Source organism: Bactrocera neohumeralis, chromosome 4, assembly GCF_024586455.1.
Source record: "Bactrocera neohumeralis isolate Rockhampton chromosome 4, APGP_CSIRO_Bneo_wtdbg2-racon-allhic-juicebox.fasta_v2, whole genome shotgun sequence".
Taxonomy (NCBI): Eukaryota; Metazoa; Arthropoda; class Insecta; order Diptera; family Tephritidae; genus Bactrocera; species Bactrocera neohumeralis.
The window spans coordinates 21,457,790-21,476,560 of NC_065921.1; the positions used below are offsets into that span (position 1 = coordinate 21,457,790).

The following is an 18,771-nucleotide window of genomic DNA, read 5'->3' on the forward strand; positions in this document are numbered from 1 at the left end:
AATTTTCACGTTGTGTTTGTCGGCCGCAAGTTCTTGGTTTTTCTTCGTCAACGTTCAGTTCTGCCGCCATTTTTTTGTGCCTAAATAAATGGATCGCTAATGCTCAGCTTTTTGTCTTCGATTTCGGAATGTTACAGTTACTAATTTTTGTTAGAAAATGGAAATTTCTAGAATATATTTCTATTAATTTATATTTTTTCAGAGCATTTCCATTCCCCTCTCTGAATGCGCTACTGATAACAGTTGTTTGTAAATCGAGATAGCTAGAATACTTTTCATGGGGGGTGTCTTTTACATGACGGGTCCCAAACCCAGTGCAATGGAATGAGTTCAAAGAGATATATAGTGTCATAACTAAGCTCTAATAAAACTGTAATTTGGTATAGGGGATCACAGTGGTAAGGGGCACCTTTGGGCTAAAAATTTCGAAATTGTGCGCGTGACCCCGAACCTTAATAGGTTTACCGACAGTGTAAAAATTAACAAAATCCATTGACGTTGAATCTTCATGAAAGCCATGTCATTATCTGACAAAGTTCTTGAACCTAACTGGTTTAACTAATGCAAGTGGTTTCTTCGGTGTCACGCATCGGCCATGAAAGTAACCTTTCTACGGTTAAAACAGTTTTCACTATCAAGGAAAAGCTCCATAAAAACTTCCAAAAACACAAAAAATATTTCTCCTAGGAATCAACATTGTCACCATTCAACTGGTCTAATGGTTTTGTGGAAGTGATGGTTTATAACTCTTCACTTCTGTAAAACCGAGATTGAAACTTGGGAAGAAGAGTACCCACAAGGTGTTTTAGAAGACGTGAATAGCAATTCAGCCATACTCTCTCGAAGGGAGCGCAGAGTTGAAGAACATCGCTTGTCGAATACCCCACCGATATTTGAAGAGTCTCAAAAAACCTTCAGTTCGTCTTCAATATCAACAGAAACTGTACGAGTTGCGGATTTGCTGAAAGCATTTATTAAAAATTTTATTATAATTGCGTTTTTATGACTGTCTGAACTTTTAAGAGATTTATAAAGTCCAACATCAACAACTTCCATTATAATCTTTGAACCGACAGACACTTTTGCTTTCTTAAACTGAAGACGAGTTTTAATTAACAATATGAAGGAAAAGTCACTTAAGAGTTTCACCACTTAGGAAACCTAACGAAGGCGAATAGAACGAAGAAGAAGTTAACAAATAAAGATTATTTATTAGAATCATTTTTTGTAAGTTGTAGATTTCAGAAATGTTTGGACCTTTGCTCGGCTTATACACTACCTTTTTCTACAATGTCTCTCTCAAGCCGGATTTACCCCATAAAAAACTTAATAGTTAGTCATACATTTATCGCTGCCGCCAGGGCCCTACTCTAATTTATGATATCAAATTAAAAGAACTGACCCCGTTAATTTGATGCTATAAGCTTGACAATTATACCTAATTTTAAAAGAGTGATCGCAGCTACCCACACATAATTTGCAAACCTGTTGGTTGGGGGGGAATTTAATGAAATTGTAAACAGGATACTTTACACAACAACCCAAGCAGATGACAATGTGTTTCATTGTAATTAGCCTAAGCCGAAAGGGAAACAATAATAATAATATCAACAGCAAAAGCAAATGCAAAGAACAACGTAATCAAAAGTGACCACGGCCTTTGGGACCTTGTGACTTTTTCGGAATGTAAAGTAATTGCATTAAAAAGCCTTTTGCCGCATTAACGGACTTAAATGATGTAAAATATTGGTTTGATTTAATTGCCACAGCAGCTGGAAAGTCAAATGCTGTGTAATATATAGATTTATTTTATATACGCTTTTTTCCTTTTTACCATAAAGATTTTTATGAATCCTGCGGGTGTCTGCCGATTTATAACCTGTTACAAATTTTTTATGTGCAACATTTCCAGCAGTGGCTGTGACGGAAATCATGTCATGGGACATAAATGTGGCGTGAATGTGAAATAGATATAAATATATATACATATAAATGAATACATATGTATGTGTGTAACGTATTTTTCGTAATTTCTTGCAATATAAACCTCAACGGGAACGGCTTCCGCGTAATATCCCATACACTTACATACTCTTCGTGTATGTTTTCGTACCCAACTCATTACTTTGATAGGGTATTAATGTCTTTCGGTTTGTTTTGCGCACTCGTTGGTTTTGTTTTTCTTTTTTTTTTTGTATTGGTTAGGCGCTTGTTTGCCCTCCGAGGGCTCTTTTTCATTTTTTAGACCTCCGCCTGTCTGACCTCGTACCAGCCAGGCATCGATAAGTACTTGTTTTTATGAGTTGTTGTCATGGTCATCACGGCCCTATGTGTGCATTAGGCAAATATCTTTGTATGCACAACATAGTCATCTGCCTGCTTTTACGGTTGAACATTAAACTCGAGCTCTACGCACTGGCATCCGGTTACATATTGATGATTTGACCGTCATCTGAATTTCACCCTCACACCCTTCGCTATTCGCAATTCAAGCCGAAATTGTGTTGGTTTTGTGTTTATTGTTTGCAACTCGGAAATTATTGTCAAGGCTTTTGTTATCAACTTTCATGCGTTATTCTCAAACCTTTTATGTTTCGCCTACACATAAGTCCACTGTCGTTTAAGGACACACGAATTGTTAATGCGTTGAAGTATAATTGAAAACGTGCGTTCAAAAAGTGGTTGCACTTATTGTGAGGGTCTTGTTAAAAGTTCGGGAAATGGGTGGAGGTCAGAAACGGGCAAAAAACGACAGATTTGTCGATCAGATGTACAAGATACATATAATACGAGTATATTGACATAACTCAATTTTTAAGTAAGGTAGGTAGGAAGGTATGGATGAGCCATTTTGATGCACTATCATCGAACTTCTTTAAACTTGCGTTTTCGATTCGTCTTTGCGCTCAAACCACTTTGTGTTTTAAATGAAGCCACTTATGTCCGCTTTACTATTTGTAGACGGCCATTCAAAGTTTGGTGCCTGATGTGTCTGGTTTGTGCTAGAGCTGTACACACACAAAGAAAGTGGAAGACTGTTTCCATACTGACACCTCAGAAACCCTTAGGTGTTAAAGGGTCAACAAGTGTGCGGACCAGGCTTCATTGGATTTCTTGACGGGTAGTGTCGCTTAAATTAGGAAATTGAATCTTATACCCGCCAAGATCAAGGAGGAGAGGTCAATAAAGAAAGTAAACCCATACGGGTGGCCATTTGCAAGGAGTCGTTTGGGGCTCTTTCGAAAGCTGATTGTAAAATCAGTAAAGAAATTAAAGATATTCCAAAGCGACAAAACGGTTGACGAGGACGACACGGAAGGGGTCGACGACGCTAAGGAAGGTGGCGTTAAAAAATAATGCTTCAGAGTCTTAAAAGCGTACAGATCAGTCTGCAACTCTCAAAATGTGCTACAGCAAATCTGACAACCCTCTTATGCGAAAGGGACATGAACATCAGCTGAATCCAACGGCCCTCGGTGAAAGACGAAGCGATCAAAGACCAAAACAGAAGAAAATACAACATTTATTACAAGCGAATTTAAGGTAACCTATGGGAATGTATTATTATTATAAAATATAGCGAAGCACCAATACAAACGCTAGAAGTGAGTCGCTATTGCAATATATTTTAATCTAAATCAGTATAGAATGATAGACCCACTTTCTCTTTCCAAAGTGTGGCAAATTTTGCGAGTTGGGAGGAAGTCTTGGATGTCACACTGTCAACAGAATCAGATAGCCTGGTCGTCAATGACTGAAAGGTATCCGAGGAGCAGTCTATGTTGGGACACTCCTGGATACTCTTCAGAATTCGCAAGAAGTTCAGTAATCCCCTCATACATCATGGTATAAATATACCAAAATAGCAACGAAAAGCTCAGAAGCAAGTATTCAAGAATACAATCAGTAATTCGAAAGAAGTCGATACAGAGGTGGAAATCTTAGAAAAGGTTTTAACCACCTTCTTCAATCAATCTATACCAGTAACCATCCTCAAAAAGAGGAAGTCGCGTCCTTGGTGTAATGGTAACCTTAAAAACCTAAGGACCCACCTTAGAAAAGATTTCAATGAGAGTTATGCGACCAAAATCTGACAACCGTATAAAGATATCTGAAATAAATACATACATAAAAACAATTAGGAAAGCATAAATCAGACTCTTAGCAAACTTTCTGCACATCGATAGAAGGTTGCAAAGAATCAGCTGGACTTAGAAAGATAGTGTCTAAGGAACAAATCACTATATATTATTTAAAGACGTGGGTGGAGTCTGGACTTCCTCTGCTGAAGAATCTGTTAAGTAACACACTTCCCCGATAGTCAGCGAACCTGCTTGACGTACATACCTGTAAATACGGCGAACCGATCCGACCACATAGTAAGCGAGAAAAAATTATATACGCTATAAACGGTGAAAAGAAGCTAAAGCGGTGAATTCGGATGGGATTATTCTCATAATGTTACAGAAACTAAAAGAATCTAATGGTTCTAATATGTTGGATATATATGTATATAAATATATATATATATCTTACATCCCAAGAAGATGGTAAAGAGTCAAAGCGATGTTCCTCCCTAAACCGGGCAAAAGAACACATGATAACGCAAAAGATTTTCGACTCATAAGGCTCACATTCTTCATGCTGAAGGTTCTAGAAATGCTATTGGACTTGCATATAAGAAAAAATCGATTTTCACAAATAAAACCAAAATATTTCAATTTATTTTTTAGATTACAATAGCCATTTCCGGGTGAAGATACACTCTAAACGTGAGTGAAGAAGAGGTTTGGTAGAAAAAAATGATACAGTCTCTATCTATACCGATGGGTACAAAATGGACTGCGGAGTGGATGCGGGTGTATACTCCGATAAATTCGAAATCTCACTATAGCCGACTACCAAACTCATCCAGCATCTTCTAAGTGGAAATACTGGGTATAAAGAGCGCCTGTTATCCACTAATTAATTAAGTAATTAATTCCAGAGTAGAGTAAACTCCACTTGTCATTAATTTGGGTTCTCGGCCACAGGAAAATTTTCGATAATGAAAAAGCAGACTAGTTGGACAGACTAAGAGCCTCTATAGATGAATCCGAAACGGAGTTGAAACCGTATCCGCTAGGAACGATCGAAAGGCAGCTTTATACGCACTATGAAAAGATAGATCCATATGATAAGATTAGAATCAAGGACTTACTACATAGGTCCAGGAATAGTTTTTTCATACATACTGCAACTATAACGGGACACTGGCCGTTACACTATAACAATTCTTAAGTAAGGTATCAACGCAAAAAAGAGTCTAATCGACATTGTCGATACCGTTTGCAGCCTCATACTACAAGTATAAGTCATATTTAAAAATATGCGTTCCAATATATCACAAAATTTAGTGATACATTTCTTTTAATTATTTGAAATTGCGAGACTATGTAATTTTAACTGTTCTATTCTTCCCTTCTTGTTTCTAGTAGCATTATTTGCCTAAGGAATATGCCATATTTATTATGTCTTGGTTGTCCAAATCTTGCATTTTATAGGGTCTTCGACATTTTTTTCTGGGTGTTACAAATTTCGTGGCAAGCCTAATATAATTTTTGTTTCACATTGATTACTTTATTTTTAGCAGTTTTATTGCACGATAATTACATCATAATATTACAGTAGCTATGGTTAGATTTGGTATATATTCTAAACGACAAGAAAAAAACAAAAAAAAAGTCTTCTTATATATTTCTTATATATGACCCACAAACTACGTTACCGTTAGTAATAATTTTGAAAGCTGGCAATAATCGATCACATAACTCGCCCTCTAATATTGATACTTTGATCAGTCCTCCGCTGGCTGCCACTTCTATGTGCTGTCGGATACGGTCTATCTCCTTTACGACGAGGAACATGTGTGCGCTCTTCTCCAACTGTTGTTACTGGTGCAGCTGCTGCACTGAAAACTGGTGTAGGCGGTGCTGTTTGCTGCTCAATGTATATGGGCTTATTAAGCATATGTATGAGATGTTCCGGAATGGTATCTAAATCAGACATTGGCGTGTAGCCAAAAGTGGAAATCACCACATTTGCGGAGGGCCCATGAGTACGTGGACCGTTTGTGGGTCGTCGTAGTGCTGGTGCTATCATATTACCTATCGGGCGACTTGTGCCAACAAACAAAGGGGCGACGTTTTTCGGTTCCATGGGCGTATAACCAGTAATAATAATATTCGGCTGACCCGGTAGTGGTGTAGGTTCCATATCTACAATACCGTCATTTATCATGGTTCTGTCTATAACATAACGTTTGTTTTTGGATGCTTCAAGCTTATTCTTTTCTTCTTTGGATGATTTAACATCACTTGCAGATAAAATGCTGGCCTCGGTGCGTGCAGCCCATGAGGGGTACGCTTTTGCCATATCGTATGGCTCGGCGATTGATACTTTCTTGGTTGGTACCAATACTTGTACGGGTTCACATACGATCGGCGATACTACGGATTCGTGCAAAGTTCCCAAATTCAACGAAGGCTGCACTGTTAATAGCGGATTGTTCGACTCGGATTGTACAATCATTTTATCTGCTGAATTCTTAAGATCAGTAATAACGCTCGTTGAAGGTGTTATGACTGCGCTTTGAAAAGGTTTTGTACTTTCAGTCATGCTATTTACTATAACAACTGGCATCACATTCTTCTCTGGCAGAGTTTGCATTTTTAATAACACTTCCTTAATCCCCTCGGACAGTGTGGTTGATTTAGTGTCATCGGAACTTTCTTTGTTTATTTGCTTTACTGTTGCTGTGAGTATTTCGGCCAAAGGTCTCGCGTCAATTTTTTCATCGGCATTACTAGTAATATTATTGTTTAAAGCTTTATCTGTTACTTCTGACGTTCTTGCCGATTCCATAAATTTCATCTTTAAGTCAGTTTTTCGAAATGGTTTAACTGTGCCGCATAACGGACTTGCTTCCGAAGTAACGGCGCTCAAAGACTGTAGCGCCTTTGCTATCGTACCAGCCCGTGGTAGAACATCTTTAACTGGCAATGATGATGGCGAAGTTGCGGCAAGATGCCGATGATTTGCTGGCGGCGGTGGTGGATGTGGAGTCGCTGAAGTTAGATCTTTACTGTCATTATAGGACGGTGATGGAGGAAGTGAAGGAGTCGCTGTAGTTAGTGCTTTACTGATATTATAGGACGATGGTGGAGGAAGTGGAGGAGTCGCTGAAGTTAGTTCTTTAGTGATACTATAGGATGGTGGTAGAGGAAGTGGAGGAGTCGCAGAAGTTAGTTCTTTACTGATATTATAGGACGGTGGTCGAAAATTCAAGTTTGCAACGTTCAATGTTCGTAGTGCCTTGGCCACCATGCCTACTTTTACCGGCACATCTGCAATAATGGTGTCATCCGAATTACTAGTTGGCGGGGATGTCAGTTTTGGGGAGATATGAATAGTTTCAGTTAGCGTTTTCAATGTGCTACTAACAGTACCTACTGCGGATGTTGGTGTTGCATGTTCGGGCGTGTACTGCAGGCTTGCATTTGTGCCTAGTAATGACGTTGGAGTAGACAAAGCTTCGTTCAAAGGAGATGCTGTTTTGTTGGCCATAATATCGCAGTGTGCTTTCGTACCTCTTTTCTTTTTATTTTTAATTGTGGGTTTCTTCTCTACGACTAGTTTGGGCTGTTGCTTATTGAAACTCTGTCCAGGTTTAGATGGACTTGTATCAAAGAATTTTGTTGGCTGAGGACTCCCCACAGTTTTGAAATTTTTTGTTTGAAATCGTGTTGGAGTTGGATATGTTTTCTGTTTACTTCTCGCTACAAAATTTTGGCTTGCTGGCTTCATTTCCTTGTTAACTAGATTTGATGGAATTTTTGGTCTTGGTTTGGGAGACTTTGGAGATTTCTGTTGGCAGCGCTCTTCATATCTATGTTCGTCTAACATTTTCATCATTGTTTTTGATTTCACTACGATAACTGTTGGCTGCTGGAATTCATTTTGGCCGTCAGCCGCTTGTGAAGGAGTCCCGTGGCCGCCTCCTTCAACTCTTAGCTGATTTCCTATATTAGAGACTTTTAATTGCTTTGTTGCACTAAATTTGGACGAGTGACCAATAAGTTTTTGTATGATATTGGTCGATGAATCAGAACTTTCGACCATCGTTCCTACCGAATCGATTTTCAATTTTTGTATTTTTTTATCTAGACGTTTAGCATTCGGGGAAACCTTTGTGTCCGCTGTAAAATTTTGTATGGCTTTTGATACATTTGATGTATTTGGCACTTTCTTACCACGACCCCGAACAATGGACCCTTGAGAACGATTAGAACAAGGCGACCTCGTGCCACTTGCAAATAAGCCACCGCTATTCAATTTCTGTGCGAGTTTGCAAACTTTAGATTCTGACGCGAGAGATTTTCTTCCCGGTAATGACTTCAAATCACCTGATTTCTTACGTAAAAGCTTCACTGTGCTTTCGACTACAACGCCGTTTTTGGGCTTCACACTTTTTTTCTTGCCCAACCGTTCATTTGGTTCAACCGTTGGTTTGGAATTTACTAACCTTGTATTAGGTGTTGTCTTTGCTCGCGGTTTTGGTTTTGGTATTAATAATTCCGAAGGTGGCGGTGGAAATTCTTCATCTTGTGAGTAATTCTCTGGTGATGGAGGTGGCGCAGGTAACAGTAAATTGGGCGCGGCGGCACCACGAGTATAACTAAGAGCTGCTTGTTGCCCATTAATCGGTAAACCCTCTGGTAGTAGAACTTCTGCTGCTTTCAATTTCATAGTAGCGTGATTTTTTGCACGGCTGTTGGGTTTCGTGGCAATTGTGGCTTTCTGCGACACCTTATAGGGCTCTCTCGAATTACAAGCGGCTATAAATGGAGAAGCTTCAGATAGGTTTCCGATACTGGAGATCGGACCATTTATTATTTTCGCGATTTTTATGGTTTCCGAAGTTTTCGGTGACACTTTATTGGTCTCCCTCGAATTATTAGCTGATATTAATGGGTCAGCTGTTGGCGGTTGTAATCTAATTTCATTTTCTTTAATATTTCCTAGAAGAATTGTTGACTCAACGCCACCATTCAAACGACTTAACTTGTGTTCCTGGCTCTCGTTCATTGGTGCTAAATTGGCTTGAATGCGTTCTGGTTTATCTGATACTGGACATAAATCATTATTTCCAAAGACATTCAATGTATCCTCAGATGCTTCAGTTGCATCGGGTTTTTGTGAATTTTCCGCGATATTATTTAAATCTTGCGAATTTTCTGCCTTCGATAGCAAATAGCGTTTACGCTTGGGTGGCACTGGTGGTCTCTCCTTGTGCGCGCCGCCTAAACTTCTATCTGTCAAAATGGGTTTCTCATCTTTTGGCGTTTCAGAGTAGGCGACCGACTTTTCCATGTCTTTCAAAATTGTAACGGATGTTTTTGATGGATTTGGCTCCTCAGGTATTGGCGGAGGCAAGAAATTAGGTTCCGAAAATCGTGCTAGCTCCTTCTCAAGTTCTTCATTCAATATTTGGTTAATTTTCGTTTTGGCAATTTTATTGATTTCATTAACGATTTTTGGAGCCACCCCCTCTTTCAGCGCATTTGGTTGCATTGTTACGTTTCTCTCGTCAGTAACTTTCATTGCAGGTTGTTCTTCTAAATACGTTATTTTACCGATATTATTTTTTGTGCTCAAAATATCAAGTGTCGGTTCTGCTCCACTAACGGTTTGTATGCTAACGCTACAACGATCCGGACGTGATGGAAAGCCAGGTATTTGAGATTCGCGCAAGCCGGTGGTGAAACGTTTTATATCTGATTTGAATTGGAATTTTGCAAAATATTCGACAATTTGACGTTGCTTCTCAATGCCGAACTCGTTGATTTTCTGTATCGATAGAGAGCGCATGCGCCTATACCAATCATTCAATTTCTCCCATCTTTTGCGATCGCCATCTATCGGAAACATCATGTCCAAGGCGCCAAGGCAAGCGACAAAGGAAATGTCAGCAGCAGTTAACTACAATAAAGAGAATGGGGGAAAAGTGATAGAAAATAGACTCTTAAAATGGTATGAAAAAGCTCCAACAGAGAACTTAGCAACTTTAGCGAACTTTTGAAAGAGGAGAACATTGAGTTAAAAGAGTTAGAATCATAGCCCCACAAAAATACTAAAAAATATCACCGATTTTTACAAATTTTGTATGAATCTAGCAACACAATTTAATTAAAATACCCTGAAAATGAAGAGCCCCGAGTTAAACCTTTTTTGAAATCGGTGCCGGAATAAGTGTCTTCGTTCGTTCAGATAATGTTAAAGAATAAGTACATAAAAAAGTATTTAGAAAGAATTCAGAATTTAAACGGAGTTTTTCTCTCATTACTTTAAACATTATTTAAAATAACTAAAATAACTGTTCTATTTTCACTTATGAGACCCGAAAACTTTTATTTAATCGCCATTAACTGAAACCTCGAAACCCCTTCGAATATATCTAAAAATAATAACAGAACAGTTATAGGTATCCTCTATTTCAACTTCCTCAACTTTACAGTTGTCTTGTTAATCCTAAGGATCTCTCCTATTAAACCACACGTCCCCAAAATGACCACACCGCTCCACTCACCACAGATCCCGCCATGAACTGGCTATCGCTCAGATACGCCTCCATTACATCATAGGCATGTTCCACCTTTTTTTGATGATAATCCACATCTGTTTGGTAAATGGTTTTTCGCACTAAATCTGTCTGTAATACAATCATTGTAAACAGGTAAAAGACGCGTAGACCACTGGGTACTTACCATCAAATGTCCATGTATGCGATGCAAGACTTGACTCTCGAAGAATAGGCGCGACAAAACGCAACAATGCCGTTTGTAACATTTCAAAGCAATCAACTGATTTGCCTTTTCGTTGTCATTGTTCTCACAAACATAAGAGAATATCGCATTGCCGGTGATGATGAGATCCTTGTGCACCATAGTCGGTACGGTGAGTGCTGGATTGATTTTCGCATAGGCCGGTTTCAAGTGTTCACCTTTGATCATCTCGACGGCGCGCAGCTCAATGTCGACATCCAACATATTCAAAATCATTAGAACGGCACGCGAATGCGGATTTATGTCGTCGTAATACAAAATTGGACGCACATTATAATTACTGTTATTGGCAAACATTTTCGTGGAACGATTATAATTTGATTTTCAAAATTTCACGCAATTTTCACTTTTGCAATGTGATTAGTTAAGTTTTATTTTTGAGTTAAAGAAAGACGTTAAAAAACACTGACAATTTATTGTTTTTGCTGATGATTAGAAGAATTTTATACAAATCATTTCCAAAATGCTTGAATTTTGAAATTAAATGAAAATTTTACACATGACTTTCACCTTGATTTGTAAAAAGAGACTGATTGTTGAGTTTACAGTTTTATTACACCGAAATGGAATTAGAAAGCAATGAGTTGTAGGAACAGTTTTCAAATGATTGTTACATACAAATTAGAAGATTGAAATGTAATTGAAACGAGTGAAATGAATCTGTTGGATCTTGTATACCAACTTCAACTGATAAAGTAAAAGTAAAATCTTCGCATCATCTCTAACTCTATCATTCTTTTGCATTCCATATGACCGCAATAATAGTAGAAAGGTATACATATCATCTCATGAAAATCTTCCATCAGATGATAAATGAGAGAGTCTAGGCAAAAATCCTTAGAGTCTTAACATGACATAAAACAACCATAGCTTTGATTTTCCTTTTTAAGAAGAGATCCTTATTAAAATATTAACTCTACAGGTTAGATTTGGTGCTTATTCGAGCTTTTATTTCCAATTGTGTCGTACTCTGTTCTATTCTACTCTAGAGTTATGTTACCTGTAGTTTTATGCCACATTCAGATGGATTTAACTAAACATTGTTCATGTCAGAAATACTCCCAGATTTTGCAGTACCGGCTGAGGGTTGAAAGCTTTGTCTGCCTCCTATATTGGTTCGTAAGGGAAGGAGCGATAATCCTCAACTGACCTCTTTGAAATTAATTAAAAAAGTAGTTCAATCTAATTTTACATAACGGGTTTTTCAATAAGAGCGCTACAAAAATTTAAATAAAACAAAAACGATTTGAGATATCAATGAAATTCTTTCTTCCTGTAAAAGTACATTCGGCTGATACTGTTACAATTTCACGTTCAATATTAGTACGAATTTCATCAATCGTCGCTGGCTAGTTGGCATAGACCATAGACTTGACGTAGCTACACAAAAAATAGTCTAAAAACGGGCGGCCAATTGACTGTTGGTTGGTTTTCAATAAATCGATTGTGACTTTCGCGCAGTCCTGTTGGAACCATGTATTATCCAAGTCCATAGCGTTCGGGCCAAAAATATTCGGTTATCATTGAGCACTCTTCATCTTAATCGCTAAGAATACGTCTCATCCGAGATCATGCCCCACCAGTTTTAGCGTTTGCAGGATTGGCGAAATAAGACGCCTACGTACTAAATCTTAACTCCGACTCCATAGTTCTTTATTTTCCTTGCGAGACCGCCGCCAGGCATTTCTTCACAAAGAGAAGCTTTAGACGGTCAGCTGTAAATCTACAAATTTGTCTACTCCTCCTCTCGTTCGGAGGAGTTGAAAAAAAGTTATAGCTGTTCAAAAGTGAGTGAAAATAATGAAGAAGAAATACGCTATCTTTTGAAATTTTTGTATAAAAAGGGGAATTATGCCACACAAGCCAACAATGAAATTTGTGAAGTTTACGGAATAATGGTTCGCTCGCTTCCATTCTGGAAATTTCGAAATCCTAACTGACCTCTTTGACCGGTAAGTAAGGTAAGGAGGCTAGGAGATCCACTGAACCGTTTTTATTCAAATTTAACACCAGGCCACAGCTTCACTTGGAAAATATGCATATCTAGGGCACTGAGGTTATCATATTCGGTATCTAGAGTCCTGAAAAAGTTTCGCGTGATTTCGACGAATTTAAGTTAAGAGCTGTGTGTCAGGATATAAATTAAATTTTCAATACAAATTTTTTTAAATAAAATTTTTGCAATCCTGCTTGCTACTATTCAACTAAAAATCTATATATTCTTGTAAGTAGGTATTTAAAAATTTAATTCACAATATATGTATGTATATATGTATTTAAATATATTTGTTTACAGTTCTTCTATGCAAAAATTTGTTTACTACTTTTCAGCAGCTTTCGCTTGGCTCTCAGCGTTTGCCTCTTCACTAGCGGCTTCTTCGCGTTGCTGCTTCTCCTCCGGCGCCGCACTTACGCTATTCGGAAATTTAAATTTACCAAATCGTTCGATGACAACACAAAGTTTTTCCAGTCCCGTCTGATTAATGTCATATACCGGCAGTGCTTGCATGCGCCCAAACCAATCGTTCAATAGAGGCCATCTATCTGCGGCGCCAGCAGCAATCGGAAACATTAGATTCACCGTACTCAATGTGGTCACGATGGAGATATCGGCAATTGTCATCTGACGGGGCAACGCAGATTGTATGTACGTTCGTTGGGATACATTTTAAATGCACATAAATAAATAAATAGTTGGTAAATAGGTTTATATAAATGTGAGCTTATGTGTGTGTGTGTGTAGTGTAGGCATGAATTTGTGTAAATTTCGGTAACTGACACCCCAGTTAATCAAATGAAATTGCGGTTAGTCTGATTGATCTTTCGTAATAAATCGGGAGAAATAATAATATTATAACAGTAAACTGAAGGCTGCTAAGTGTAGTGAAGATATATGTGCATTACTTTTAGAGAATATATTTTTACATTAGGGTGCTTTAAAAAAACATTTTAAACTTTTTTCCTAAAATACATATAAATATTCCCGCAAAATATAAAACAATTAATACAGTAATATAATTTTTATTTTGAAATTTCCAAAAATTTACTTTTACTATTACACTATGTATGCCCCTAAGATAAAAAAAAAACTTTTTTTAAGTTGAATATATAAATACACTCGTGGCCACGCAAACCTTACCACTCAAAATTCTCAAATATTGTGCATATTTGACTACATTTGATAGCGGTACATTTTGCGGTATAGAAATTTTTTATTTAGAAATAAGTTAATGCCATGTTATTAATCAAAAATATTAAAAATTAAAAGCAAAACACATACAGCTTTAGATAAATCAATTGAAAGATAGTGAGCTTTACAAAATGAGCTCGAAATGTGAGAGACTGACATGCGATGAAAAAATTACATTTTTTATTTTTTTAATTTAATTTCATTTTCACTATATTTGAAATTAATATTTTACTTAATTTTTTTTTAAATGAAACACGAAGTTTAGTAGATGTATCACCTTAAAAACAATAAAATCGGCCGCTTTTATATAAGCACAGAAAAGCTAATTTGTGTTTTACTCATTAAACGTAATAAATTAAAAACTATAATTATAATTAGATAATATAATTTAGTTTACTTATGCTTACTAAAAACATAAAAAAAAACAAAATTGAAGAAAATCCCGAACGAACGAAAAAGTCCAAAAAAAATGTAAGAAAGTATAAGGGTAAGGTTTGCGTGGCCACGAGTATTTGTTTACAAAAAAAAATTAAAAACATTTAGAACAATTTAAGAATTTCTTACAGATACTAACTACTAAATTTAAGTAAAGTGCTGATAAAGAGGTTTTTTTTTACTTACGTGATCACCCGCCATATATTTGTGCCGTCGCAAATACGTCTCCATCATATTGTACGCCTCCAACAATTTGCGTTCGTGCAAAGTTAAGTCGACGCTCGCAAAACCACCACGCACTATACCGGACTGAACATACCATAAAAAAATACAAAATAGATTTATGTTAAAAATACTTACATATATTCTACAGTACTTTATAACACCGTTATTTAAAGTTTTTTTTACGATTTAAAGGGTTTTTCAATAGCTACGCTACAAAAGTAGACCAATAGGGACAGCAAACGACTTCCATTTGTTCCCACTTTTTTGAGATTTCTTTTCAGCAAAATTTGCCATTTCATCATGGAAAGATATACGATCCAAAAACAAGTCGAATTTATTAAAATTTAAAATTCGGAGTTTAAAGCGATATTTGGTTAATAAAACAAAAATTGCTTGCGATAAATGAAATTAGTTAAGTGAGTGTTGATAATTGCATCTCGAAAAAATTACGGTTTGGTGCGGCAGCATTGACTTCTTCCGTTTTTTTTTTACTTTGGACGTGATCACCCGCCTAATATTTGTGAAAACCAAGTTTAGTGAACGTGTTATCTCAGGAAATACCCAGTCATTTGTCTCACGGTCGTATTAGACTATATTCGTAAGAATATGGATCGCCTTTATGCATGAAAGCCGTTGAAAATTGGTTTCAGCGTATGGACTGCTACAAGCGTGCCCGTGGTGCCCATGCAAAAGAATCGTGTTCTATACATAATGATATCGAATGTATGTACTTTTACGCGATTAAAGAATTTCATTGATATCCCAAACCGTTTTTGTTTTATTTAGAAAAACTTTTGTAGCGTTCTTATTGAAAAACACGTTATATATATTTTACATATAATATCCTTATGTTGGAACATCGTATTCAAACTGTTCATAAAAACTGAGTTACCAAAGAATTGTATTTTGTTGCGCAAAAGTCTACTTCGATGGACGCAAAACCACCACGTACTATACCGGTAGATCCGACTGTGGTGGGAACAGTAAAATAAAATCATTGTGTACCGTCTCATCTCGAGGTCCAAAGTAAATCTTACCTATACAGAAGCTACTTAAGTAATTATACTCTCAAGTCAAGCCAATCGTGTGACTATCGATTATTGAAATTAACTGAAATTTTATCCGAACAAAAATAGGAGAAATAAGATAAAAAAAACAAGAAAAAAATAGTTTTCGGGAGAAAAGGAAGTGTGTAGGAGAGACTGTTTTCGTAAATACAAATGGACAGACAGACAAACATTTTAAATTGACTTACAGGTAACTCGTTACCATGTTAATTTATATACATTTATGCTTTTTAGAGTCTCCGACGTTTCCTTTCGAGTGGTACAAGCTTCGTAGAGTATTAATATCTCACCTAATTTTTTCAGCCTTTCGGATACGACTCACAGGTTTTGGAATCCAAAAAATTAGCCGAACCATGAACAAGAATACCACCAAAGGTCTAAAAACTAGCAAATGCTCGACCTCCCAGCGGTGTGAAATTTACTCGTAGTCAGTCGAAGCAGAAGAAGGTAGTTCGCAATCTTCGAGTTTTTTACTTTTCTAAGTAGTAGCAATTTTACGACGAAGCTTTTAAATCTGTGACCAAAGAACTGGTTTCGAGCTTTTCCAATTTTTTTTGTTTGAGTTTGGCGGTTAATAAAGCTTCAAGCCTGCATAATAGAGGTTCCGATGGATTAACCAGGAAGTGGAGATTATAAATGAGCTTAGTAAAGTCTCATCCTCGAACTAAAGGATGCTTCTCGTAATATTGTTGTTTATGACTTTTCTAAGTAAAAGTTAGTATGGGGTTGTATGACGAAGCTGAGAAGAGGTAAGAATATTTATTTCCACTTCAAAATGGTTTTGATAGGTTTTAAGCCTTCAAATCAAATATTTCAAAAAAATATATTTTGCTAAGTTGGTGGGTCTTTAATTACTATGCCAAATATAAGCACGATCTGTCAACCAGTCTGTTTACAGAAGCTGCTTAAGTCGGTTCACTTCAGTAGTACGTTGCGATTTTTACAATGGATAAAAATATGATTTTGGTGGATACTTTGGTATGAAACGCGTTCTTGCTCGACTCGTCCCGATAAAGCTGAATTGTTTCTAAATGAGTACGATTGTGACCGAACTTAAAACCAAAAATGCAATGAATACCATCGATCAAACACCGTAATCACCAGGTTTGGTGTCGTGTGATTTTTTCTTTTTCCCCAAACTGAAATTACTGCTCCGTGGAACCCGTTTTCAGTCGATCGATAAAATAAAAAAATAGCTGAAGGTAAAAGTGCAAAAAGTATTTATGAAAAGTGTTTCGATAACTGGAAAAATCGTTGGCATAAGTGTATTACATCTGGTGCGGATTACTTTGATAATTTGATAAAAAAAATAAATATTTTGAGTTTTTTCCGTCTTTCTATTGCCATTCTCCGCCTGTGGACTTAAAGTGTTTTTCTTACTTCTACAATTTTGTTAAGTTTCGACTTCAAAGTATAGTATATGATAAATTTGAAAGTGTCTTCACATAACTTTCACCAAAACACTTCAAGATGAAAAACGATTGGTCTTAACTTTTCAATCTATTGAAAATTACAGCAGCCATAAAGCATGTAAGCATGTCACCGCGCTTCAAATTGAAGGGGGGAATTTAGAAAACTTTTGTGGTTTAGTGGCTTCGCAACGTTCGAAATTCCATCAAATTCATTAAAGCCATGGGTAAATTTAGCTCTAAATTATTTAAAACTGCTGAAGCCAAAACGCTGTTACTAAATTGGTTGAAATGGAGAGTCTAATCAGTTGCTGATAGTCACAAGAGTCCTTGTACATTTAGATTTTGAAATTTTTATTTTTTGGAAAAGATGTACCTAAATGATATGGTGTATGTATATAAAGTTATGTCCCGAAATACGAGTTTTTTAAATTTTATTAAACATTTTTAACTAATATTTTTTTTTTAATATAATACAAAGAAACAATTTTGAAAACTTTTTCATACGAAACATATTTTTACTATTTTTAATTACTCACCAAAAACTCACTATCTCTTCGGAAGAGCACCGTGCCCTCGAAAAAGAGCATATTCCACACACGTATGCGCTCCTCATATGATAAGGGCCATAATTTTTCGTCTTTACTATTCTTCTCGAATTTCTCACAAAGGTGCGTAAGAATAATATGGCTGTCGGTGATAACCAGATTATCATGAACCAAAGTGGGCACTGTGTGATTCGGATTCAGCTGTGAGTTTAATAAAACGAGTAATTAACAACAAAAACACGTATTCATATCTCATTGGTTTTTCACCTCTAAGAATGACTTTTCCAATTGACCGCCCTTAAACAAATCTACATATTTATATTCCACATCCAACTCCAACAATTTGATCAGCATCATGCAACTGCGTACTGGCGGGCTGACATCGTCGTAATACAATACCAATTTGGACATTTTATCACTGATATGCAACGCGGAGTAAGAACGAATGAAAATAAGCCGAAATGAGTTGATCAGCCGAACTTTGATGCTTAAGCGATTCAAACGCGAGAAATACTAACTTCAGCGATTCGCTGAGCGGCGCTTTTAAGCCGCACTTGAAGGTGCGTCAAATATCTCTGAATACACACACACATAATCGTAATATATAATTATGTACATATGTATATAATGTTGCTATATACATTATGTATTTATGTATGTGCATAAACCGGCATTATTTTGCAAGGGTAATTGGATCTACTACAAAGTGTGACTTGAAGATGCTTCCAAAGTGGTTTATAAATGATTTTGATTTTTCTGTTTATAGTCTAAACATGTTGTTGTTGTACCAGCAGAAGACCTTCCTAAAATAATTTCGAGGAATGATGCCGAGTTGGCCGTCCTTGGTCGGATGAAAATCCGGGTCTGTTCTGGTTACTTACACCCAACTGTCGTGGGAACAGAGTCTAAGCCCCAAGTACTCTTACAAAGAACGCTTGTTTAAGTTAAGTTAAGGCAACTGGATAAAGGACAACGTTCGATGACCTTCCGAATACGAACGGACAACAGTAAAAT

The 18,771-nt window shown here is 36.8% G+C and overlaps 2 protein-coding genes across 2 annotated transcripts; both read right to left on the reverse strand.

Moving 5' to 3' along the window:
* Nucleotides 1–5,573: 5,573 nt before the first annotated feature.
* LOC126755455 (uncharacterized) lies at nucleotides 5,574–11,265 on the reverse strand. Its single transcript, XM_050468035.1, has 3 exons — nucleotides 10,806–11,265; nucleotides 10,628–10,750; nucleotides 5,574–10,020 (listed from the first exon to the last, which is right to left on the reverse strand). Exons 1-3 carry the CDS (start codon nucleotides 11,178–11,180, stop codon nucleotides 5,803–5,805), a joined length of 4,716 nt encoding a protein of 1,571 aa, XP_050323992.1. The 5' UTR covers nucleotides 11,181–11,265; the 3' UTR covers nucleotides 5,574–5,802.
* A 1,837-nt stretch (nucleotides 11,266–13,102) lies between these two features.
* On the reverse strand, nucleotides 13,103–18,287 carry LOC126755456 (glutathione S-transferase E14-like). Its single transcript, XM_050468036.1, has 4 exons — nucleotides 18,025–18,287; nucleotides 17,749–17,958; nucleotides 14,695–14,817; nucleotides 13,103–13,506 (listed from the first exon to the last, which is right to left on the reverse strand). Exons 1-4 carry the CDS (start codon nucleotides 18,166–18,168, stop codon nucleotides 13,204–13,206), a joined length of 780 nt encoding a protein of 259 aa, XP_050323993.1. The 5' UTR covers nucleotides 18,169–18,287; the 3' UTR covers nucleotides 13,103–13,203.
* Between the last annotated feature and the right edge of the window lie 484 nt (nucleotides 18,288–18,771).

What these genes read in the sequence shown, in the direction of transcription:
- LOC126755455 (XM_050468035.1), bottom strand. Translation starts at nt 11,180, where the DNA reads ATGTTTGCCAATAACAGTAATTATAATGTGCGTCCAATTTTGTATTAC. An exon ending in GCATACATGGACATTTGATG is followed by an intron (nt 10,751 to 10,805) that starts GTAAGTACCCAG and finishes ATTGTATTACAG; the next exon opens with ACAGATTTAGTGCGAAAAAC. An exon ending in AGTTCATGGCGGGATCTGTG is followed by an intron (nt 10,021 to 10,627) that starts GTGAGTGGAGCG and finishes TCTTTATTGTAG; the next exon opens with TTAACTGCTGCTGACATTTC.
- LOC126755456 (XM_050468036.1), bottom strand. Translation starts at nt 18,168, where the DNA reads ATGTCCAAATTGGTATTGTATTACGACGATGTCAGCCCGCCAGTACGC. An exon ending in GAAGAGATAGTGAGTTTTTG is followed by an intron (nt 14,818 to 17,748) that starts GTGAGTAATTAA and finishes TGGTATGTTCAG; the next exon opens with TCCGGTATAGTGCGTGGTGG. An exon ending in AATATATGGCGGGTGATCAC is followed by an intron (nt 13,507 to 14,694) that starts GTAAGTAAAAAA and finishes TTGCCCCGTCAG; the next exon opens with ATGACAATTGCCGATATCTC.